General features: G+C 39.2%; 1 protein-coding gene across 3 annotated transcripts in view; it reads right to left on the reverse strand.

The window, feature by feature from the left end:
• Nucleotides 1–320: 320 nt before the first annotated feature.
• The window catches only part of pam (peptidylglycine alpha-amidating monooxygenase), a 43950-nt gene continuing 18688 nt past the window's right edge, over nucleotides 321–25582 (reverse strand). For 2 of the 3 annotated variants that reach the window (XM_084383305.1, XM_084383306.1), the window contains exons 16-27: nucleotides 22186–22455; nucleotides 17703–17832; nucleotides 15750–15866; nucleotides 15547–15619; nucleotides 13939–14149; nucleotides 12971–13174; nucleotides 12139–12254; nucleotides 10230–10326; nucleotides 9951–10001; nucleotides 8839–9087; nucleotides 5769–5828; nucleotides 321–4090 (exon numbers count right to left, since the gene is read on the reverse strand). In XM_084383305.1, the coding sequence (XP_084239431.1) occupies nucleotides 3912–4090; nucleotides 5769–5828; nucleotides 8839–9087; nucleotides 9951–10001; nucleotides 10230–10326; nucleotides 12139–12254; nucleotides 12971–13174; nucleotides 13939–14149; nucleotides 15547–15619; nucleotides 15750–15866; nucleotides 17703–17832; nucleotides 22186–22455 (1757 nt within the window). In that variant the 3' untranslated portion in view covers nucleotides 321–3911. The remainder of the gene's footprint in view (nucleotides 4091–5768; nucleotides 5829–8838; nucleotides 9088–9950; nucleotides 10002–10229; nucleotides 10327–12138; nucleotides 12255–12970; nucleotides 13175–13938; nucleotides 14150–15546; nucleotides 15620–15749; nucleotides 15867–17702; nucleotides 17833–22185; nucleotides 22456–25582) is intronic. The other variant, XM_084383307.1, reaches the window with a different exon arrangement.

A 25582-nucleotide genomic window follows, 5' to 3' on the forward strand; every position in this document is an offset into this window, starting at 1 on the left:
TGTGTGTTTTGATTTCTGAGGATAGGAAATCGATTGAGACGGCGGTACATGGATTGACAGGTTGTTGTATTAACCTCCACGACACTTTGATGCTTTGCAGACACTTTATTACACAAATAACATAGTTACTGAAAATAGTACTCTTGCAGCAAAACCAGTGTGTCACAATAAATACCGGATATCCCACATGTGACTGCAACATCAGAAATACAATTTAAATGGCATGCCATTAAGAAAATCATTCATTCAAACTTGATGGCAAACGGAGGATACGGACAGAAACAGAAATTTCTAATGAAAGTCTGAGAATTGAGGACGGAATTTTGGGAATGTGAGGTTAGGAAAATGAAATGAAACCTGAGAATACAGAATTAAACGGAATCGGACAAACATACTCTTGATCCCACCATCTTTGTGTTTCCTCAATGTCTGTGTACCTTTATGAGGTGTGTTCTGTGAGTTAGCTTTTTGTTATTTTGGGCTACACATAACTGTTATTGTTGCCGCCAGATTTTACAGACTATCTTACTCTGATTTACAAACTATGATCAGTGCTTAAGGTTTAAGTGAACATTTTTCCTACCACATTCTCAGTTTCCATTCATTCTACTCATTCTACTCTTAATTAGTAATTGATCAAATCAAATGTGATCAATTAATAATCTTTAATTTTAAGTAAAATCTCAAGCAATGTACTCAGTCCAAGTACAGAAATCTGAGCATGAATTGAGGAATGTTAGATTTTGGGAAATTGACATTAATGTTGCCTAAATTTTGCTGAGCCAGTTCCCTAATTAGTTGTGATACAAGGACACAAATGACCAGAAACTTTATGATGTTGGAAAATATGAATACTGGATTAGAAACAGTGTCAGGAGCGACACCGTATAAAAAGCATCAGTTTTGGAATTTGGACTAAAAAAGTTAATTATACTTTTTCTTAACACAATATTAGGCGATGCAGTACAGATTTATACAGTGACTCCACACAAGCATGAGCAAACAGCGATAAGGTTCACTGCTCAAATAAGCTTTGTGAGTACAGCATGCATCTAATAATGGAGGGCAAAATAAAGAATGTATATGACTTGTAAGTAGGGAGCTAAAAATGTGTAGACTGATGCAGTTCCTTTCAGTTACAACACGTAAGATGTACGTAGCAACCTTTTCTCAATTCATGCTCTTTATTTGTATTATCTGAAGTAAATGAGTTTGATGGAATAAAGTTACAGTGCTTGAGACTTGGCTGTTGAACAATGTCCAACTGGCATTGCACACATACACACACATGCATACATACATAAATATACATATATATGTATTAATATCAATTTCGTTTCACTTGGAAGAGAGATCAACATAGTACAAGCTCTACTAGCAGCAGCAGTTTTCATCATGTTTTGTAATGGCAGTTGCTAAAGAAAGGCAAAACACAGTAAAAGTAAAAAGGCACAAATTACAACTGAAGTGCTACTGAACTGAAAACATGAACCAAACAATTATGTTGAAATAATGCTTTGTGTGTAGCTTTACAATATGGAAGAGTCATTGAATGTGAGTCAAGGAAAGATCTACCTTCCCATTTAAACTAAACTGTATATACTGTATATATTGTATATACTGTATATACTGTATACTATATCAGTGCTGTGAAACTATTCAATTGCAAAATTTCAGTAACTAATCCTGCTTAATTGAAGTCTTACTCCGATAGCTAAATGTATAGGCAGCCAACAACAGCTGTTCTCCAGTTGTTTTTAGGGCTCTGTTTCAATGGAACAAGCATAGTGACCAGCACAAAGCGGGAGTTCTTGGGAGAGACTCTGTGTGCCTCTCAAGATCATACAAGCAAATTTAACAGCATGAAAACTGTATGTAGGCAGACAGAGTAGCACAGCTTGGGCAATCGGCTATCAGGCTACGCTTCTGTAATACAATATCCATTCCACCATGAAGACAACTGCATCTGAACATCGATAACAAGTGGTGAAAAGTTCCAAAGCTTATCTCAAAATTAATTAGGGACAGCTTAACGAACTGGGGAAAGATGAAGATAGATTAGAGGGTGCTGCAATTACTAATACACGCTCAGCCACTCACACTGTTGATCTCATTTCTCTGAAACCACCAACCCAATTATGCGTTATGACAACAATAGCTCAACAAATTACGAATGCTTTCCCAGGAAATTATACTATCGTCTGAAAGGTACAAGAGCAGGATTATGTGAACATAGCTCCACAAATCTGCAGCTAGAGATGGACGGTGTGTTTTTTTTTTTTTTTACAGATAGTGCAGGTGCAATTTGGACATGCAACACGCTCAGTATTAATGCATTTTGAATAAACAGCAAACACAGCTCTGTGCAGCAGCACGGGCGTGGCTTGAGCTGGGCTCACACGTGATCTCATGGGGAAGCAGACTTAAACAAAATGGAGATGAGCATGGTGGTTACTACTTACAGTAACACATTGCAGTAAGAAAAAAAAAGCAGAGGGTTAAATGAGTCTGGATGAGTGAGGAAACCCAACATCAACACAGGTTTTCTATTCTTCAGTGAGAACCGGAGGTGAGATTTCAAGTTTCTGTCAACAGTGGTATGCTAGCTAACATTAGCCTCAAGAGATGTCTCTCTCATTGGTTATTGTGGTCTGGCTCGGAAAATACTGCTGTTATCATTAAGTTTGGAAATCGGAAATATCAAACATGTTTGATAATATTGAGGCGACCCTGATGAGTCTGTGAGCAGTTCAGGAGGCTTCACACTGGATCTGTAAGCCCCTCACATCACCAGATAATCTGTGCCCAACAGCATGTTTTGAACAGGCTCTGCACTAGTTACTAGTGGAGTCTCCCCCTTAACAGTGAGAATACAATCAACAATACAGCCAGTGAATGGGAATGGCCATGCTTAGTGGCACTGTGCTTTGGTACGGCACAATCAGAGGGTGCAGATTTATGAACACGTCCTGCTGCCTTCAGATGGCTGGACGGATTTAATCAACCGATGTTTTTCATATAGTATGAAGCAGCTGTGCAAAACAGATACTGTAAGAATGACCCATATATATTTTGATATTATTATTATATAGATCATTGGTTTGCAGACATCAAGTTACAAAATTCTCTCCAAGTTGCTCTTGTTGACAGAATCAACAAATCTGCGGCAGATTGTGCTTCAGATGTGGTTTTAAGAAGTCTATTCTCAGCTCAACACCAATGCACTCAGTACCAAGGTCTCTCCTCTTTGCTTCCCCCTGTTTGCACCTGTCCTCTCACCTTTGCACCAGGCAAACAGATCGGCAGAGCGAATGACATGATTAGGAAAATAACTGCTTGTGCTGGTCATAGTGCCACCATTAAAACTGAACCCTTAAAGTCGCTTTGAGTATAAATGTACATAAACATCAATTGACTGTGAATTATTTGACCACATTTGAGTTATTTAACTACCAATCTAAATTTACCATTCAGTAGAGTTTGGTTTATTTTCTTATAAGTTAAAATAAAAATCCACCAATGGGTTCCTCGTTTCATGGACCCCTGAATCAAGGGAAACTGCATGTAATTAAAAGGACCTCAACCCATTGGCAGATTTGTGTTTCAGGGCTGAATCGGACACCAGACATTTCAAACATTCGTCCTGGTTCCTTTACTAACTGTGATTTGGGGAAAACAAATCTTTTTATCGGGAAACCTTTGAATTGTGTTACCAAGGCTGTATCAAGACCATGGGAAAATTAAATAAAAATTAAATAAATTGTCAAAATCCTGCCAAATTATTTGTATATACAATATATTTTCAAATATATAAACAATAAGATTGGCAGCTAATACAACAGATACATACATGATGAATAACATACATCTTGGCAATGTAAGCAGAAGGTTGGCGGCTGGTCCCAGAGTGTCTAAGAGGAGGATTGAGGAGGCGGCACAGCAGAGTACTCCTCATTCTCGGAGTCGCTGCTGTCCTCGTCGTTCCTCTCCTGGTCACTGCCTTCAGTACTCAGCTGGTCAAAGCCCTGACGACTGTAACCCTTATGGGATGCAAAGAAGTTCCCCAAGTTCAGACTGCCCACGGCTTTACCTGGCCAGAGAGAAAACACCAGATGTCAGTATGATTATCTACAAAGGCAAATGTTTTTTGGCTCAGATATTCAACCTGGCCATGAAATAGTAAGGAATATTATTACTACTTATTATCATTCATACTGATTATTTCTAGTAGTATATTATATATAAGTACATAGTATGTATGTATGTAGTATATTTGTATAATCCTTTTCCTTTGGTTTTGATCAGAACATATTTTAACAGATCTGCATTGGCTCAAATAAAGCTGATCACGGTCTGTTCCTTTCTTTGCTCTACTGTGTTTTGCCCACCTCAGCATGCTTGTGTTGCAGCACTGCTCCACTTTATGACAGCCAGGCTCTACAATGCCAGCATATCCAAGTGGAAATTTGAGGGTGTGAATGTGGAACATTATTTGGCTATGATAGGTGACTTGGCTTTGAGACGGAGATGGGCAGAATACACAGATTCAGGTTCATAGACAAATTTTTGGTGGTAACAAGCTACAAAAGTAATGCATTACAGTAATATATTACTAAAAGCAGCAATAAAGTAATATAATGCATTTCTAAAAGGACTTCTGTGATAATTTACAGACATTATGTCCAGTGACGCATTACCACCTGTAATTAAATGTTTATTGATGCTTCTATTAAGAATTATTACACACCACTCCACTTCTGAAAAATAGAAGAAGAATCATGAATCATATTGTGAATGAAGGCTCTCAGTTATCTCTCTCTAATAGGCTCTCATATTGTAATGTAACTTCTTACTTTCAAATGAAAGTAACTAGTAATATGCAATACATTACATTTCGGCAGTACCTTGCCCAACACTGTACACGCAGTGTACATTCAGGTTGCAGCTTCTCATTTTTAGGTGACGCTGACCGTCTCTTTCACAGGTTACAAAGATAATCATCATCAGCTGTCATTAGCTGTAACTAATTATTGTTAGGTCTGAAAGTGAGCTTGGTTACTTTTCACCACTGCTTATCAATGTTCAGATGCAGTTTTCTTCCTGGTTGAATCAAAATTATATCAGAGAGGTGTAGCAATGAATTAGCCTACTTTTGTATTGAAAAAGCAAAGTTTGCTTTGAAGTTGAGGACTCTATCTAACAATATGTAGCAATTTACAAGTATGAATCACTTTTTTATTGGCCATATATGAACAGATTGTAGTGTGACGTGAAAAATGAGACCTTCCCTGTCTCTCTCTGTTGTGTATATACAAGTCTGTGGACGATTTGTTGAAGATGTTTAATACCGCTGGACTGTGGAGTTCTTTGTGAAGGACTTGTTTTTCAAAGATGTGACTTAATCCAAGTTCTCAGGGCCTCGTTGCAGTGTGTCGTTTTGCCCCGCTGATAGACAGCAACAGTAGCTAAGCTCTAGAGTTACAGGCTTGCCAGTCAAGTTGACATCTATGTTTGTTCAGAGTTATACAATGTATGTAGTAAAGGCACTTTGAGATATCCCGTTCACAAGATTGGGGTGGTTGGCTAGACAGACAGACGAACAGCCCAAAAACATAAAAACCTCTGTTTACCACTGTTGCTGGTGTGGAGGCATAAAGAAACAGTACATTTAAAGATAACATTAACTGCTTAGGTCAAAGACAGGATGCAGTGGGTAAAAAACAGGAAACACATTATATGATATATTTTTAATGTCATAAATGACTTACCTCTTATTTTTCCCAAGATCCCTCCAACAGAGCTGGGTTCAGATTTCACCTCACATCGGTCTGCAAACAAGCAATATTCAGCAGTATTTAGCTAAGGCTGAGCAGATATTAAGACTGCAACAGACAACAAGGAGCAGAGCAGTGTGTTCTGGTTTTAGCATTCAATTAGACTTGCATTTTGAGTAAAAGCTGCCTCGTTTACAGTATGAAGGATGGTTTTGCAAACAAGTCATATTCATTTCCTCACTTGGTATTATGAGGTATTAGAGGACCTTTTACCACAAGCTTGCCAGAATTACTTCAGATTCTCGTTCTCAGATTCTTTAATGTTACTCACTTTGCCAGGAAAGCTAATGGAGCGTGTTCTGAAAAGGTTTTGTTACCACTGCTGACATGAACCCTAAATTGTTCCATGGCCAACACCAAGACTAATGACTTTCTCAATAGTTGAATATGCTTGTTGAATTAGCACGTCACTGGCCTTTCATATTCATTCTCAGGAAGACAGGCCTAACCCCTGTATCACAAACATTAACAGCAAGTGCAAATAATCAACTCAATTTTGGAGCTTTTGGTCATGTAGTACTGAACAATATGACTTCAATCTGAAATAAAGCCTCCTGACATGCTTAACACACACTTTACACCTTTCCACAACGGACTGGTGAGCAGCAGAGGTGGGTAGTAAAGAATCACATTTACTCTATTACATGTACTTTGGTGGAAAATCATACTTTAACTCTTACTTAAGTAGATATTTTAAGAAAAAATATTACTTTTACTCAGTTACATTTGGATACATTCATCACGCTACTTCAATTTTTTATCTTACCAGTGCAGTGCCCGTTCAAAATATGCATGTTGGATTGCTTGGCTTCTGGTTTTGCTGAAAGCAGCTTTCTCATGGACTCCTTATCCAAACTACTTCACACTGCACTCTGATTGTGTAGTATTATCAAAACTCTAATATTAAAACATAAATAAGCTCATGCCCAGTTAGGTATAACTGGCACCGACATGGCTCTGAGTATAGAGTAATCAAGGGCTGCACCTAACGGTTATTTTTCTATCAATTAATCTAATGTTTTTTTTAAAATTAATTAATTAATTAATTAACCTATCTACTAATTTATTTTGGATTGTAAAGACTATTTTTGAATTACTTGATTAATGTGACAATCACTTTACCAGCAATAAATATATATTTTGTTGTCATTAATATTTCAATATTATATTTCAATATTATATTTCAATAGCATCTAATCATCATCATCATCATCATCTAAATTCCATGTCACTACTGTGTTATGATATTAATAATAACAGTAGAACCTGTGTCAGATGCCTGATCAGAAATAAACAGGAGCTCAAATTAAAAAAAGATTGCCGCAACACATTAATCACTGTATGTCATAGAAACCCTTTCCCTGACCTGGAGAATCAGTAGTTTTGCTTAAGTACATAAAATGGTTATAACATGGATTTATTTCAACACTGGGGTCAAATGCATTTAAGATAATCACTGGCAAATGTTTTTTTTGCATCAGTGTGGGGCACGGAAAATCATTTAAATGATTTACAGCTGTTGGAACATTAGTTTGAGGCACTTTCTCACTCATACATGGCATTTAATGTAAACTATAAAACAAAAACATTAGATGATGCAAGGTATAACGTTAATGTAACCAACAGCAGCGTTGCAGAAATATTAACACGCGGGTGATGAAGACACTAGTGGCTCTCGAGAAAGTGATAAGTAGCGAAAGCCTACAATGATTTTTGCTTTCTGTTTGAGGTGGCTAAATCACATGGCGCTGCTGCCCAATCGTCTGATCCACTGATTAACATGATTGCATATGTTACATTTCAAGAGACGCAGCTCTGAACAGCAGTTGGTAGACTTCTCTTTTACACTATTGTAATTTACTTAAGCCCAGCTCGTGGCTGGTAATACATGTTCACATTCAGTTAAGTTACTGACTGATTTAGCTGCTTTGTAATAAAAGCTTTTAAATACCTACATACTTGGGGACTTTTGTTCATTACTGAATTTGCAGAGCTTTGTTAGCAGAAGAGTATTTACATCCACTATGTTACCCACTCCTTAACACAAGCGTGACCTTCAAGTGGTTAGCCCTGTTGTTATGGAAAAGCATATTCCTGCTTCCCTTGGTCAATGAGTCAAACCAAGCCAGCCTGAGCAAGCAAGCGTGTGGAAAAGTCAGAAACAACTCTGCAGTGAAGAATCCAGAAAGATGCTGTAAACTTTGCATAACATTGTCATTTTTACAATGATTCGCTGGTTTCTGTCTCTGTTTTTGCTGCCTACTTTTTTGTTTCCAGAGCGCACCCTTTAATTTAATCACTTTTCTGTGACTTACTTATTACTCTAGTGACTTGGACTGAGCCCTAAGCCCTGCACCCGCCGCACAGAGTGGTGTTCTCTATTTATTCAAAATGTATTAATATTGAATGTGTTGCGTGTCCCAGTTGCACCAAATTCAACACTGCACTTTCTTGGGTCCTCAGCAACAAACCTGCCAAGTGTGAAGTAGATTGGATGAGTGGTTATCAAGATATGTGAGGAACAAACAGAAAGACAGACAGACAGAAAGTGATTCCTAGCTATTTACAGGTAAGCTGGGTTGTGTTATTGGTAACAGTCGTCATTTCTCCTGTCAATTCAGGCCCTGAAGAGATCCCTTATTAGCTAGACAGGTGTGTATCTTCCAAAGTTTGTATTTTTAGTAAGTGTGTTACTACTACCTCACTGTCTGTGGAGGCACAGAGAGAGCGTTTCACTGAAAAAGATTAAGTTTGGAAGATACTCATTCATATGATCTTTAATTGAACACATATTGCACAGAACAAGGACTGGGATCTCCTCCCCCATCTCTTGCATTGAAACTTGTTTTGGAAGGGATCTTTTTTGTGGCCACGGTGCACAGGATGAACCATGCATGATCGTACCCCTTTGAATAGGCATGTGAGTAGTGTATTAAAATGGACTTGAAACAATGTGAGCTTATCCTCCACACCTTGTGTGCACTGGCCCTGTTGTCATACATACTGTTTTTCCTCCAGCAGATAAAGACTCCTATGGTGATGACCAGCAGCAGAGGAATGAGCAGCAGGGTGGTGATGATGGCTGGGAGTACACCTTGCTGTCTGTTTGGCTTTGCTACACTCTTGTTCTTCTTCTCTTCTGCCTCCGCCTTCGGTTGAGTCTGCTGAGCCACACTTTGCTTCTCTTGGATGGCTGCGGTCTTCATCGTTTTATGTTCCGGCCTCGCCTTAGCTTGGACAAACATATCCATTTCTGCAAGGAGAGAAATGTTATGATTAACAGGGTTTCCACTCCATGATTTTTTATTTTTAACACAGAATCAGCCAAACAATGCCCATGCTGAGAGACTATCTCATTTGAAATGTGTCTTGTTACTCAGATTTGTGGACTGCTGTCAGCCCCATCGTCTTTTTTGAGACTACTACTGGGTATTGTGAAAGTGTGAACATGGCAGTGGTGGTGCATACAAATGCAGCAGCCAGCTGCTGTGTACATTCACCCAGGTGCCCATTCATACAATTAATGAAAGATTATTTTCTGGGTGTGTTTATGTATATAAGCATCTGTATGTACAGAACGATCTACGTTTGTGTAGCATGAAGGAACTACGCTACAAACCTTTGTCATTATGCAACACAGGGTTGCATAACAAAACAAAGAATAACCTTATTACCTTGTTCAGACCTGCCCTGCCCTGTTGAAGCTGTGACAGGTTGAGATGTCTTCAGCAACTACAATACCAACAACCAGCTTTGCACTGCCTCATTTGACTAAACCTCCCACCTATGTACTGTGCATAGTGCAATGAGGACGAAATTACCAGACAGTCAAACTGTTTGACACCGACATCAGTCGTACTGCATCATTTGATGCCCATAGCACACACTCGATGCATCAATTGACAGAGGAAATGGTCAGGGTACAGTAGCCAGGTTGTGCTAATGAGGACTGAATGGTGTTTAGATGTGCATCAAATGCCACTAGTGTGTGTTGCTTTGTTGTGTAAGCAAATTGCAACATCAACAGCAATGGCCAGACCCTCAGCAAAAGACAAAACATGATGAATTATCATGATGAATATCCAGTTTGGAATTGTAAAACTCAACAATACTCACCTTCAAGTTCTTGAACCTCAATTCCACCTTTCTTGACGGAGTGATGTAACTCTGGAAAATGAAGATGAAAGAAAAAATGAAGTGGTGGACGCAGGTTCATTAAACAGTAAACTTAAATTACAGGTAGAGAATTCATTTGCAAAGACACAGCCATAAAGATTTCTGTATTCTCACCAATATCTTGAAGAAAAGAGTGAATCAGAATTAACACACAACAGACCAGCTGAGATGGTTCCTGAACATGAGAACATTTTAAACTGAAGGTTCATCATAGCTTACTCTCAGTGGTAAACTTGAAGACTGATTTATTGTCTGCATCCCCAACAAAGACGCTGCCATCCTTGGTTTCAACTATGTCGTGAGGCATTTTAAAATCCTGAAAGTAAAGGAAAATACAGCTCAATTTAAAAGAATTGGTCACAAAACATCATCACCACCATCCCAGAAGACTGCTTACCAATTATTCACAATTGTCTGGATACAAACAAGTTGTAGCGCTTTATGCAACATTAACAGGGAATTTTGGGTTAAATTTGGCTATGCAAAAAGATAACCAATTCACCAAATCTAAAAAAAAAAAGTACTATACTGTCAGTTTGTAACTCTGATTAATAATTAACTTAATAACTACAACCAAAATTACCATAACAGCTAGTGCTGGTTGAAGGATTTGGAGTCCTTGACAGAGTAGAGGTTGGCAACATTCACTCTTGTACAATATTAAATAGACAGCATGCAGGAAGTCTTTTATTTAAAGACAAAATGAAAACACACAATCTAACTAACATGTACTATATACAGGGGTGTGTGTGTGTGTGTGTGTGTGTGTGTGTGTGTGAGTGTGTGGCTGGAAGAACAAAAACATAATGGTAGCTAGGGTTCAAAGTCCCACACCTCCATTGCATGGACAAAGAAAGACTACAAACAAAATGGCTGATCAAAGGGGACTACAAGATGGCTGACGAGGGTTGGACCCAGGTCCAAGATGGTGGATCACCACTTGTTTCTTTGACAGGAGAGAACAAAGAAACACTGGTGGTGCTCACACTGTGTGCTCACTGATATCACATGTAGGAGTGATATGGTCCAGGCTGAAGGAGTGTGTGCGTGTGTGTGTGTGACATGGTGCCAGGTTAGAGAAGATGGTTAGCTGCATGCAAAGACTCTGAGTCTGTGTGAAGCATAATTCAACTAACATCAAATAAGCCGTGTTGCAAAGCAAACTACCAATAACCTGACTACACAGAGTATAGTATATACAGCGTTATGTTTCACTGGTGATCAATCAGTTTGCTCTTGTGCCAAATCTGATCCTAAATCTGTCATGTCCAAGTTTAAAAGAGACCTTAATGATATAGCAGGGCATAGCCACCGCAGCTGCTCAGAACCATCTAGAGAGCTGGGTGCAGAGCCAGACCCTCTGGAAAATACACACCCAGAGTCACATCGGATTCTGCTCTTATCTGGAGCTGTTTACAGAAAGTAGGAGAGCTCAGAGATTACTTCTTTGCTTTTGGATTAAAATGTAGATTAATCTTAACTCCTGAGGTCCAGTGACCTCCATTGTATATGAATTATTAGTGCTCATTTAAGATGACCATTGTGGAACTGCAAAAACAGGCCTGAAGAGTTATGTCTTGGAGAAAATAAGATTTACCTTTAGATATTAGATTTGATCTTTTGCATAGGCTATGAAACCATTCAAGCTGTATGTGTGACAAGTGGCTGGGTTTTGAAAAATGTAAGTATTGGAAAAGAAAGTAAACCCTGACTGTTAAAATGATAACCTTGTATCTGTTGTGTCGTGTGACGCATAAACACCAGAGATATGTAAGAGATGTGTCTGCTGGCAACCTGTCAAAGGTATACCCTGCCTCTCATCCCAGTGTCTGCTGGGAGGGGCTTCAGCAACCTGTGACCCTGCAAAGGATCAGTGGATATATGTAGATAATGAATCCAGTGGTATTCTGGTGGGCACCTGGTCTAAGAAGTATACAATGGAACCGCAACATTGCAGTTCAATCCAGCTGAGGACCTTTGTTACAAGTCATCCATGCACAAAAATGATGAATGAGTAGTGGCTCAATACGATACTGTCTACAATCAATACACAGCCTACACCAGTGTTTGAGTGTAGTATACAGAAAAATGAGCGAGAAAAAGAGAGAGCATCTGTGTGTGAGTTTACCTTTTTCTCTGGGCTGAAAGTATCCAAAATATCCTTGGTTGAATAATCTATCACAAAACCTCTGAGTGGAGCTGAGTGATATGGAGAGTCCCCATTTACTGCAAAGATCAAGCCATCTTCATGCATGCAATCGTGCGCACGCACACACACACACACACACACACACACACACACACACACACACGCACACGCACACACACACACAAGCACACAAATAATTGTTAAAGTATTTTCCTGGTAAGCATTCCCTCTCAATCATCACTTATGACCCACTAGGACATGAAATCATAAAATCCTTGTCATTATGCCTTTAACACTTAAAATTACACAATGTAAAGGGAATCATTGAACATAACATTTATTAAAAGCGCATTCCAATGTTTCTAGCAAAGCTATCCAGACTTTTTACCATGAATTATTGGTCAAGTTCCTGGAAAAGTGGAAAATTGTCAATAATTCATTTAACAGAATGTTTTATCAGACCCTCTCTGCCGGAGTGACTGCTCCAGTTTATAACACAGGTTTTATGTTATAAATTGTGTCTGAACCCAAGCCAGGATAACTTGATGACGGTGTTATTACATCATCAGAGTTATTTTCAGGCTTAAACAAAACTCCTCCCCACATCTGGAATATTATACAACTTTTTACAGGCTGAGTCCTAACCAAGACGCATACATTGAAAATTGTGTGCAAAATTGCTGAGGTGCCACTTTAACTACAAAATGAAGTGAGATTGAAAAGACAAAAAAAAGCAAGCTAAAACATACAGTGCCACTAAAGGGGGTAAGATGTAATGAAAGTCCCTGGCCAGCTCAGTCAGTGAACTCACCTCCAGCAGGGCTGTAGGTGATGGCAAACACTTCCCCTCCAAACTCCTCTTTCTTTATTTCCTTTACAAACTCTCCAGTTTCGGCTATGAAGCACTGGATACGTCCGTTCTCCCTGTCAGCCACACAAACTTCCTGTTTGTCGGGAAGGAACACAAGGCTGTGGGGGATCCGGAATGGTACGCGCCTCCTCCTGTCTGACGAGCCTTCAGTCAGAAAATAGGACAAGATGGATACATATGTGCAGATTGTGTCTACTGGTAAATTGGTAAATTCTAAAAGAAACTAGAATATTTGCATTTCCTGAAGAAAATATGTGCAAATACTGCATCTGCTGCAGTTGCCTCATGTGATCGATGCACAATAATCAAAGTTCTACTATTAGTGTTTATTTATAAACTACTATACATATATATATATTACACAGTATAATATTACACAGTAGACAGGGTTGTGATATTTTTTCCACCTTTTTTTTCACTGAAACTGTCAAAGTTCCAATGATGACAACATTTTATAGTACATTATCACTTTGCAACTGTACTCTGGTGACAGGTTAATTTTCTACCAACCTTCAACAAACATAAACATAACAAAAGAGAAACAATACAGACCCATGAACAAAATAAGTTCACTATATTATTAATGAAATATTGATCTTGACTTTACATGATCCAATATCTCATTTTTATTTTGTATTTCATGACAGTTCTATGTCCACCTTTCTACCTTCGTATGTTTAGTATTTATAAAACTAGACTTACTACAAGTTATGGTAAAGTTGTCATAAAAGTCTGAGGCTTGCTCACACAGCCAAATAATGTTGACTTCTGTAATACTGAATCACTGTGACGTCGCACTAACAGTCAGTTCCTGGTAGACAACTACTGTCAGACTCTCTACTGGCAACAGGTGTGTGTGTGTGTGTGTGTGTGTGTGTGTGTGTGTGTTTGTAGAGTTAGAGTCCTACCTGCACCCCACTCAGACAGGTATTTGCCATCTGCAGAGAATTTTAGTATCCTGGCATTGCAGTAGCCATCAGATACAAAGATGTTCCCAGTCTCAGTGTCTACAGCCACATCAGTAGGCTGGCAGAAATGGTCACTGTCACTTCCTGGTGTGAAAGCTTCTCCCAGAGCCAGCAAGGTTCTGTCTGTGCCGTCACTGCTGACTTTTAACACCTGATGAGAACAAAAAGGGGTCCTCATTGGTCCTGTTGCATTATGTGTTAATGGATTTGAGTTGTGTATCGAATCTCAATGTGTTCTGAATACTTCCTTTAATGTATCGTTATAAGGTAAATGTTGATTTCACAATGCAATGGCTATAGAATAACGAAACCTTTGCCACCAAGGGGTGTCAAAATCTTGATTGTAAGTCAGATATCGACTGAAATGACGTCACGATCTTGGGGATATATATATATATACACACACACACAATATATATATATATATATATATATATATATATATTTATATATATATATATACACACACACACACACACAATATATATATATATATATACACACACGTGATGATTTATATATATGTCATCAGATATTGGATTTTGTTGTGAAATTGAATGACATCTGCTGTGAAGAGTGCACACTGCAGTTACAAAGAGCCACTAGAAAAAACTTGAAAAAAGTAAATGAGTTACCATGGCATAAAACCAATGATCCTAGACGAGACTGGTCGAAAAATCGCATAGCCGTCTTTGCCAAAAGGAAAAAAAACAAAAAAAGGATCGAGAATCGAATCGTGACCTTAAAATTGAAAATCAAATTGAATCTTGGATTTGGAGAATCGTGGCACTCCTGGTCTCCACTATGCAATTTTTTCTGCCACCGGGCACAAAAATCTCACGGGAAAATGAAAGCTCACTGGCAATTGAGTCAGGCTGGCTGCCAGGCACCATTTCTCTCTGCTTTCACATCTCCATTATTGACTAAATGAGTGAATGAACTCACATTTTCTCCTGTGTTGTTTAAGGTATACTCTGAGGAAAAGGGAAATGATCTGGTTGTCTTGAGACACTATCAATAGTACCAACTGGAAACGCTAGGGGAAAGGAATTGTCTGTGGCCATTCTAAGTTTGGGCCTTATGCTTACAAATGAATTGCAACAATTTAAGGATGTAAATGAGTTATTCATAAATGATAGTCCTGCTTTTTTGCATGGCAGTGGCGTCTCACCAAATTTCAATCAAACTGTGCTAATATCCTATAAACCAAAATTGTGTTACTACACTGCCAATTTTTGGGCGAGAATGTTATTAGAAATATATTTGTTTGGTCCTGTGTTTTGGTCCAATGCAGCGCAGTGCATTCCGGTTCTTGTAGGTTTTCTAACTTTTGAGCAAAAGGGAATACCACAGCCCTTTTCCTCTGTTCTCTGGTCATTTAGCACCAATTTCATGAGTATTTGTGTCTTTCTACTGCATAGACAGCTCAGTTTTATGCATGGACCATCTTTCCAGCAGTGTAATACTTCTTTAACAGACCGTCATCTAAAGTTGACTTTAAAGAGCAATTTAATCAGTAACACCTTAATTTCAGCACCTGCAGCTTACCTGATGAAGAGCCACATCAGTGACCCAGTAATTATTCTCCTTGTCTGTAGTTATTCCATGAGGCAAGTAAAACCTGCAACATCAGAGAAATGCATCATTTCAAGACAGTTTTCTCTTTGGTTGGAATACAGGATATACAACTTGGTTGTATGTGTTCATTCTCAGTACTATACTATATAAAACTAAAGTACACTATAACTTACATGTTTCTGCCAGAAGCCTTTAGGATGTTGCCTTTGTCTGGGTCTACAACCAAAATAGTGGACTGCTGAATAGGACCTAGGGACCTCTGCTGGTATCTTGCCTTGCTGTTAAAAGAGCTGGGGGAAAAAGAAGCCAATGTGGTTCATAGTTCTACACAGAGAGTGAAATGATTTTTCCTTAAATCCAACCAGCTGCAATCGGAACCTACTCCTAACTGCTCAGCCATCCACTGACCGTCAGCTGCTGTGTGTTTGCAAGAGTAACATCTTACTATCAAAGTCACTTTCTGAAAGATTAGTAGCCATTGTCAGTGAGCAAATATTTAGATACTGTGGCAACACGTTCTCAATTCCAACTCAAATACAGCAGCTTGGTCAGTGGCTTTAAGGGTCAAACGGTCAAACTATGACACTCTTCATATCTCTCTAGTGCTGGGAATCTTTGGCATCTCATGATTTGATTTCGATTTCGATCTTTAGGTGTCCGATTTTTAAATAGATTTTCGATTCAAAATGTTTCTCAATTCAAAATTAATTATCCATTGAATGAATAACAACAGGGGCCTTATTTTTAGTCTTTTGCTGCTTTATTGTGTGCTAAACCAATTTATTGGTGTCCTTAATCTGCTGAAGTATAATATGAAACACAACTGGAAATTAAGATAAATGATCTGCAGACTTTTTATTTTAAAAAGTTGACAGCATTAATTAATGAATTTGAAAGCATGCATGCCTGTATGTGGATAACAAAATAAGGGGGTGTGCTCTGCTGTGTTATTAACGTTGTAAATTAAAAGTCCAGCAGTGAGAGCAGCCTCTCTGCTGCACTGTTAGATCTGGGAGGTCCATCATTGTACAAGACGCTGAGTAGAAGCAGTCTAGTTTTTGATGTAAAACAGACTGAACAGCGTAATTTTCTTCACCACAGAGTTAGTTTAACGTGTTGAGTGCTGTGGTGTGTGTTTGTTAACTTGTTAGCAGTTGTCAGCTGGTCTTGTTTGTTACTGCTAACCGCTGCTCCTCTCCATTAACGTTTCGTCGTAATGTCTCGTGGCATAAAAGGAATCTCAAACATGTGGCCTACTTAATGTTCATCTTGCAAAGGTAATTATTCAGTCATTAAATAAGAGAAACGCTTGTAACTGCTGCCTCAATTGAAGATGAACTTCAAGATAACTCTTGTGTGTAAGCGCTGTAAATAGTTTTTAGTTCCGCCTTTTTCATTCTGTCAACACGCTACTACTTAACACTAACGATTTTTGACAACTGTGAACAGATTCTGAATCGTGGGAGATAAGACTTGCGATTCTATGTTAATCCATTTTTTTTTTACCCACTCCTACCCTCTAGTGTCAGTTTCACATGTGAAGGGCTCTGCAGTCAAGTTAGCAATAATACATAATATGCAAGGTCTGGTTAGACTTAGACTAAAAATAATGCTTGCTGACTCTCGGTTTGGTTAGGTTTAGGCACTAACACTACTTGGTTAGGGCGAGGAAAAGATCATGCTTTTGGTTAAAATAACTTTGTTCAGTCTCGTACCTCACATTTTGTTAGTGACTTCAGTATGTCACTTAAGTTGAGTAATTAAAGTGTGATACTTGTTTATGTAATGTAGGGTTTGGGTAAGGGTGATGCTAGAGTGATACCTACAGTGTCAAACTTATAAGCTTAGGGCCACTGACCAGGCTGCTGGATTTGACACCTTGGTAGTCAGAATGGGCTGACTGTGGCCCACCATTGGCAAGAGGCCTAAAGATGAGGAAATGTGCGCTGTCTGCAGAATTATATGTAATTAAATGGACAGCTGAAAGAGGTGGTGCGATTGAGCTCTCCATATGAACAAATTTCATCATACATTAAAACATCATAGAGACGTTTTTTCCAGTTTTGTGGACTGGCAAAAGCCCCATATCAAAAGAAAATGTCATATCATGAGTGAAAGCGACTTACTCTGCCCCCCAGCGGTGGTCACCTCTGTGGAAAATGACCAAGTTAGAATCTGTGTCGAGGGCAAGTCCTGAGACCTGACCCAGCTGCAGAGAACTCTGTGGCCAAGCTGAGACTTGTTCCAAATGGTAGTCTACAACACACACACACACACACACACACACACACACACACACACACACACACACACACACACACACACACACACACACACACACACACAAATGAATGAAAATATGGAAAAATGCCTCAAAATGTTAAAGTTCCTGGATCCTTCCCTTTATCCGGATCTGCACCAAAAGTTAATGTAGTCTGTTTGGTTACTTTCATGTTGCCTTACTTTTAATTTACTGGCATTTTCCAGCCTTAGATACACATTTCTTGACAAGTGCACATAAACTAATATGAAAGACAAGAACAAAACTCCCTTTTTACTATTTAACATTGCTACACGGATGTTTTGGGCAAGCCACCCTTCTTCAGTGTGTAGTCTGGCAATTTTAAAATCAATACACACAGGTGATGTACTTATAGGTACTTGCAAATAGCACAAACACATACCAACAGGGGGAGCCACAATCTTTTCAAGCACAGAATCTCACAATATATGTAACATAAAAAATCACAACAACACCAGAGTTCATATTTACATCATAAGAAACAAGCATATGAAATCTCATAATTCATCCATTAAGAATGAGGGAATCTAGGAGGGGTATCCAATAAGCCTCTCTTTGAAGAGAGACTCTGTCCCTATTACTACCTTTAGGTCTAAGTGTGAGCTGAGTGCATTGTGTCTTATTGATTATATTTTAACAACTGCACTAAAAGGGCAGGTATTTTCATATGGAGGGACATGTTTCTTTATCTAACTTATTTTTTTCTTTTTTGCCATGTTGCTGCATTCTCAGATCTCAGCAGTTAACATGGTGACACAAGCTGCAGGACCAACTATTTTGCAAGGACACAGAAATCAGTTATGCTGTGCCCTTTCCCAGCGTGAAGCAGTGCAATTATTGATCCAAATTGTCTCAATTGGCTGCTTGAGGTTAAGGGAGCTTGAGCTCTTTTACATGCCATGCCTGAGCAGTTTTTGTAGTGTGAAAGGGCATTTTTTCTTGATTAGGGGGGCATCCGGGAGTGCCACTGTGGTGAAGGGCTGCACTTGGCCTGCGGTGGTGTTTCAATGAGTGGAATGTGTCAAGGTTTTCAAGTACAACTTTGCATTGTAACAAGGTGAACAATGTTATTAACTTCATCTGTCAGGGGTTTTAATGTTGTGGCTGATCAGTGTATCCCTGGTCACACAGGAGATGTTATACCATCTTCCAATTTTGTGAGTGAAAACTATGATGAATATGATTGTCAACAAACCTCTTTATACATGACTAAGACAATGATGATGAAGATGAGACGCCATCAAAGATGAGCTGAAATGAAAAATGCTAAACAATATATACAAATTTTTATTTTTTATTTTATTTATTTATTTATTTTAACAAAAAATCAATTTCTTTGTATCTTTAGGTCAGGTCAGGTTTTCTTCTACCGAAAAAATGTGCCATGTGCTTACGTAGACTTAAAGGGACTTCAACCTTTAATCTAAAGACAGATTCTGTCTTTTATGAAACACTGGTTTTGCAAATATTTTATGAGGAAGGAAACCAGTAGAAACGGAGCAAAGCGCCGCACAGCGCAGCACAAGTGTCATTGCTAGTTTCAGATTGAACGCGGTTGTCATTTCACACCCAGCGCCCACGTTGTGTAAATAGCAAATGTACCTGCACCCACCTGTGCGCCCCTGGGTGTGTTGGTCTTACAGTGACGTGTGGTCAGGTGCACTGATGGCGGATTACTATCTTGAGGCAGCAGAAAGAGACAGCGCCATAGACCAACAAAAAGCTGGTCTAAATTATTATTAAAAAAATGATTTTAAACATTTCCATGAACAAAGTCATGTCACTGTGACAAATACTGTGGCACATTTAATCAACAAAACTAAAAGCTGTAGTTATAAACTCTCCCAAGGAAACGAGTCAGGAGTTTTAATAAATCAAATAAGTTCATCAGCTGTTCCATGTGCACAAATGTGTATGTTAATGTACAGATATGCATTGTTTCTGCTGCTGGAGGACATCAGCAGCGCAGAGAAGGGGCTTGGGGTGCTATAGCTACCCCCAGCACAGCCACAGCACCCCCAAGAACATTTCTGTGGTCCGGTCTGGCCCAGTCTATAATCACTGCTATCTCAGAAAAGCGCACAGATGAAAAAAGGAAAGAAATAAGAAAGCAAGCAGAATGCCAATGAGCAAACACAGGAATTGAAAGACAAACTTCACTACAAGAGAGAAGGCAGGTCCAAACAGCACGATATCTGGTAGGTTCTGTTGTGAAAGAGCACACTTAGACAGCATGGATGACCTGAAAACGCACTCTTTCTATCCTGTTAAAGACAGGCTGTGAATGGAGATGAAACTGCGCTTTTCAACAGAGGCAAATGATGTACTCAGGTGTGCAGCCCTAAGCTCCAAACACATATAGTTTCTAGACAAACAGTGCGTACTGCTCATGGGTGAGGAAAGCTTATCTGCAGAGCTGTACCAGGCTCGCCGGCTACTGCAAAGAAAGGAAGAACAGGGACACACTATCACCAGCACTCAGGAGTTCCTATCCCTCATGAAGCCATACAGACGTATTTACAGACTTGTGCAGACTGATATGCAAACCTCTGACAGCTCCCGTTTTTCTTGTCTGCATCATTTGAAAAACGACTTGAGGAACAGCAGTGGGGACTCTCAAACCAGTTACCTGGCACTGTTGGCTACAAACACTGAGCGACCAAGGGCCCTGGACAGCAACAAAATCATTGATGCCTTCGCACTCAACCACAACACCAGATGCATTGTTTTGTTATTAAGTCTTATGGTAAGTGCATGATTGTTTTTTTCTCTGTGCTTATAAATGTAATGAATATATATATATATATTTAAATATATATTATTTTATCATATATGGGACAGAATACTGTTGATTAGACAAACTGTGTCTGTAGCATAATTGTGCAAAATTGTATATTCAGAGGTGTGTTCATGTTGTGTTTAACAGTCAAGGAGCCGTACTGCGTATGTACACGTGTGTATGCGTGTCAGGGGTGTTGGAATAGAAATTAAACTGTAGCTATTGGCACATTAATGGGAAAGCCTAAATTTCAGAGCACTTTCACTGAAAAGTCGAGCAACCCCAAAGCACCAGCAAAAGAAAAGCTCTGGTGCTGCCACTGCTGGAGGATCGCTGCAGGTAATGTCATTAATATTTTCCTCATTAAGGACATATTTCTCATCCCACCAGTTATTGATCAGGATGATACTTTTTATGACCCGTCCTGTCTGATCCATGTACTGAGATCAGCGCACACACAGAGCGACGCTGCAGTGCTCCTCCTCCTCCTCCTCCTCCTCCTCATCGGTTTATTATCAGTGTATTTTTTCATATGCAGTCAAACAGAGTTGTTGATGGGACAGATGATTGTGAAACGGTGGGGCAGGGGGTCCAGCAGCCGAGGACCACATCCCTTTGCCTCAGCCAAGACGAGAGCCACTGGTTAATATGTGCTGGTCCTGGCGCACCTGGCTCTTAAAGGGAATGGGAGACGACACTCGATTGGTTGATTTATGTTCCGCCCAAAAAACACTCATGACTAATTCAGAATCTAAATACACTTCTTTGCGCCATGCGGCGCACATTGCGCCCAGATTATCTGACGTTTAACTAGCAAAATGGACTTGGATACACCCTAAACACACTAGCGTGCTGCGCTTTAGACCGTCTAAATACTGTGGGGCCAAGGATGTGTTTCGGTGAGCAACTCTGAATGCAAACCTAACTGTATTGTGTATAAGAAAACTCCACAGGGTGCCTTGTAAACAAGCAAACTCTTTGCACTAAAGCCAAAACACACATGGGTGTCAGTTGTTTCCCTGAGGCAGATAAATGACTTAGACTGGAAAAAACAGTGTTGAAACGATGTAAAGTTGGTGTCGACCAGTTTGAGTAACATATTCATGAGGGACAGCAGAGAAAGGGATCGAGAAAAACTGAGACAGAAGTGAGGAGGCAACACAACAGCCAGAGAGAAAAAGTAATGTGGAAGATTTTTTCCTCACAATAACGCCCTGATCTAATAATAAGGTGTGCTTACTATTCTATACATCTATTTTGAGATTGATTTAAAAACTGTAAAATACAAAATTACGACTAAAAATTCGGTGACAGTTAACACTGTACAGATCTCAGACCAGAAACAGAATTTTTTTTACCTAATTTACCCCTTATGGCAAAATAAATAAGCTGAAGTGGTGTCCAAACATATACAGTATACTGAGTATATGTAATAGTTTAAGAATATTGGACCACTCAAAAAAAAAAAAAGGGGGGGGGGGATGTTTTCAGTGTCAATGACAACAATAAAATAGCATTCAGGACCCACCTTGTCCTTCAGCTAGCACCTTGCTTCTTGCCGGCTTGGCCGTGGCCTCAAGCTGATGGAATTTGTGGACTCTGTCCCTCGCCAAGACAGGATGCTCCCTGGTTTGGAAGTCTAGTCTGGCATTGAGAGATCCCAAGTCTTTCTTTTGCATTAAGCTATCCATCTGAGCCACCAACTCAGCCTGGGCTGTCTTGCTGGGGTTGTACTTATGAATGTGAACTACGTCCTTGCTCTGGCCTAGCAGCTTGGACATAAGAGAATAGAGGTCACCTGCACAGACAGACAGAAAGACAGACAAAGGACAGGAAAGAGTGCAAATAAAGGACAAAGAGACTATAGGCTGCAGGCAATGTCTTGGTGCACTGGGCAAAAAAAGGTGTTCAAAGGAAGGTTGGTGAAATATTTCATTGGGACAGAGTTATCGAAAAGATAAAATACAACAAATATTTCTTGTCTGCTACACAGCCTTTAGTGGTAGACACTGCCAAGCAGAAAATAAGGCTAAGCTGTGGACCCATTCTATGGGACAGCGAAGAGTTGGCTCTAAAGAAGGAAAGGTGTTAGCCAGTAGGAAATCAACGCAGAGAAGAAAGGACAGGAATGACAAGTCATGCAGTTTAAAGCTGGTCACTAAAATGATAAACTACAGTACAGTGCAACCTTTTGCATAGATTGTTATTTCTTCTACAAAGATATTTCAGATGGTCAGTTGAAAGGATGCACTTATATTTTTGAGAAGGCTCATACGATCTTTTTTCATAAGATTTGGTGTTGCAATATTAAAAATCAGTATTAGAATTACTGGCTTCATGCACCAGTCAAGTTGCAGTTTACAACTCTGTCCGTCTAGACTCATAATATGGCCTATATAATGAAAACTTTGAAGTGTATTTTTTGGCAAAATGGGAGTTCTCACTATATTGACATGTATGATTCAGTGAATAATTTCACTGATGGATTTATTGTTCTTTTTCTTATCCACTACAGGTTTTTAAAGTTTTAAAAAATTTAAGTTTCAGAAAGTTACTGGCCTCTCTACCACCTTAGACAAGGAAAGGGGAGGACAGGTGAGGAGAGAAAGGACAGGAGAGTCCTTGATAAAAACAACTGACAACGTGGTTTCCATCCGCTTGTTATTCTCCTGTAACCCTTTTAATGCTCTTGCTATGTTCTTGTTATTTTGTTTTTCTCTTCTTACTTTCCTACTCTTTTTGCTCTTTTGTGCCTTTTGTAGTATTTTGCTTTTGTCCTGTGAGTTTTCGGCATGAGCTTTAATTTCTATTTTTGTGGCCAAGTTTAACACCTAACTGATTTTATTGCCACTTTATTATAAGTTTTATACTTCATCGTGGCTTTTGTTGAGGACTTTGAAAGTTTTGTGTCGTTCAGCCAGCGCCAAGTCTTTCAAAAGTTATCCTGCAAAGCCGATAACAATTTTTGCCATCAACCCACCAGAGAGAGATCCATGCAGACTGCACATCTGCCCTGGCACCTACACAATCACTACTAAGCTACCTCTAGTGAAAAACTCTGCTGGCAGACTTCCCCTGTCAAACAACTGCAGAAGACAGCCCAGGTAGAATTTGTCACCTGGCAGCCACATGTCGCCTCAGGGATACAGGTTTCTGACCACCGCATCCAATGCTGTGGGTTCTGACCAAGCTCATCTCGTGCAACGGCCTCCACTGCTCAAAGTAGGCACGAACCATCTTCTATAACTGCTCGTGACTCGGTTGATTTCGAAACAACAACAACAACAATACTGACAGTAATTCAACGTCTAAATTTTGCATCCTCATTCAGCATCAGTTATCAGTGTCCGTATTGGACAGATTATTTCTTCCACCATTCCCTATTCATTATTCCAATTCACAATCATCACCTTGATTGTTTGTGTATGTTAAATATTCATATTTGATGACAAATGATTTCATTTCATTCATTGGTTTGTATTCAATCAGTTAATAAATATTTTCATTTAGACCCAGTCGTTGTTCTGTTTATTCCTTTGGAGTGAAGAACTCAGATAAAGTATTGATATTTGGTTTGGTTTTATGATGTACACATGCACCACCAGTCTTTTTAAAATCTTTTTTAAACTTTGTAAACAACCCAGTAATATTACTATATGCTGCCAGTTTTTGTGTAGACATTCATTGAAGGTAGCTAGCACTGTCTCAGCAGTGGTGACAGAGCTAATGCATACAGTAGTGGGGCTCAAATCATGGTCAGCATTTCAACGTGTATACATATACAATAGAATAGCACTCTGACTCAACAGCTGAAGATACCATGCATAAGGCTACAATGGGTTATGCAACTACACTGCCATGGATGGTCACTCCTCCTACACATTGTACGTTATGTATCACACTCCTTACACACACACACACACACACACACACACACACACACACACACACACACACACACACACACACACACACACACACACACACACACACACACACACACACACACACACACACACACACACACACACACACAGCATACAGACAGAGAGGAGAAAGACAGGGATAATACACAGAGAACAACAGGTTGATCTGAGTGAAGCCACAGCAGATACAGTAGGTAAGGACTAAGGCAAACGACCAAAAAACACTGCACATTCTCTTGAGGGAGTCTCTCTGGAGTCAAAACCATCAGCAGCAGATCAAATATGCTACTTAAAGAGCACAGTAAGCGAGAGCATGAAACACTAGCCGAGGCCACAAAAATAACAAAGTCAGCACATTTTCCAAATTGACCCTTATATAAAATATATCTTAACTCTGTCAGGGTAACGCTTACCAGTTCATTTTTTTCATTTAAAAAAAAAGAAAAGAAAAAAGAAAGAAAATTGTCTTCACAATGTATAATTAAGATTTTCATTTTCCATTTTTTTGTTTGTGAAATATTGAAAAATATAAAATCGGAGAGGTTCTAAGAATCTGGCTTCACTGTCACATAAATAAGGTAAATAATAGGGGTGTGAATCTTTGGGTGTCTCACAATTCGATTCGATTCCGATTCTTAGGGTCACGGTTCGATTCAGAATTGATTCTCGATTCAAAAATTGATACAGTGCATAGTGTGTTAAGGCAAATTATGGCATCAAAACACTACAGTTTGTTTAAGATAATGTGATTTTTAAACAAACTGATTCCAATGATGTAATCACACAAAGGCAAACATTAAACAAGGTAACATTTATTCACGCTAAACAAATAAAAACTTACTTACTGTGTAAGAAAAAACTTGCATAAATGAAATTGCCTAAATAAAAGCTTAGGCCAGCTGCCTTTTTCTCTCAGAATTGATTTTTAAAGTTTATGAATCGATTCAGAATCGTGGATGATTAGAATCGCGATTCTTATGTGAATCGATTTTTTCCCCC

This window comes from Pagrus pagrus, assembly GCF_965226575.1.
Source record: "Pagrus pagrus genome assembly, chromosome: 19".
In the NCBI taxonomy this organism is placed as follows: Eukaryota; Metazoa; Chordata; class Actinopteri; order Spariformes; family Sparidae; genus Pagrus; species Pagrus pagrus.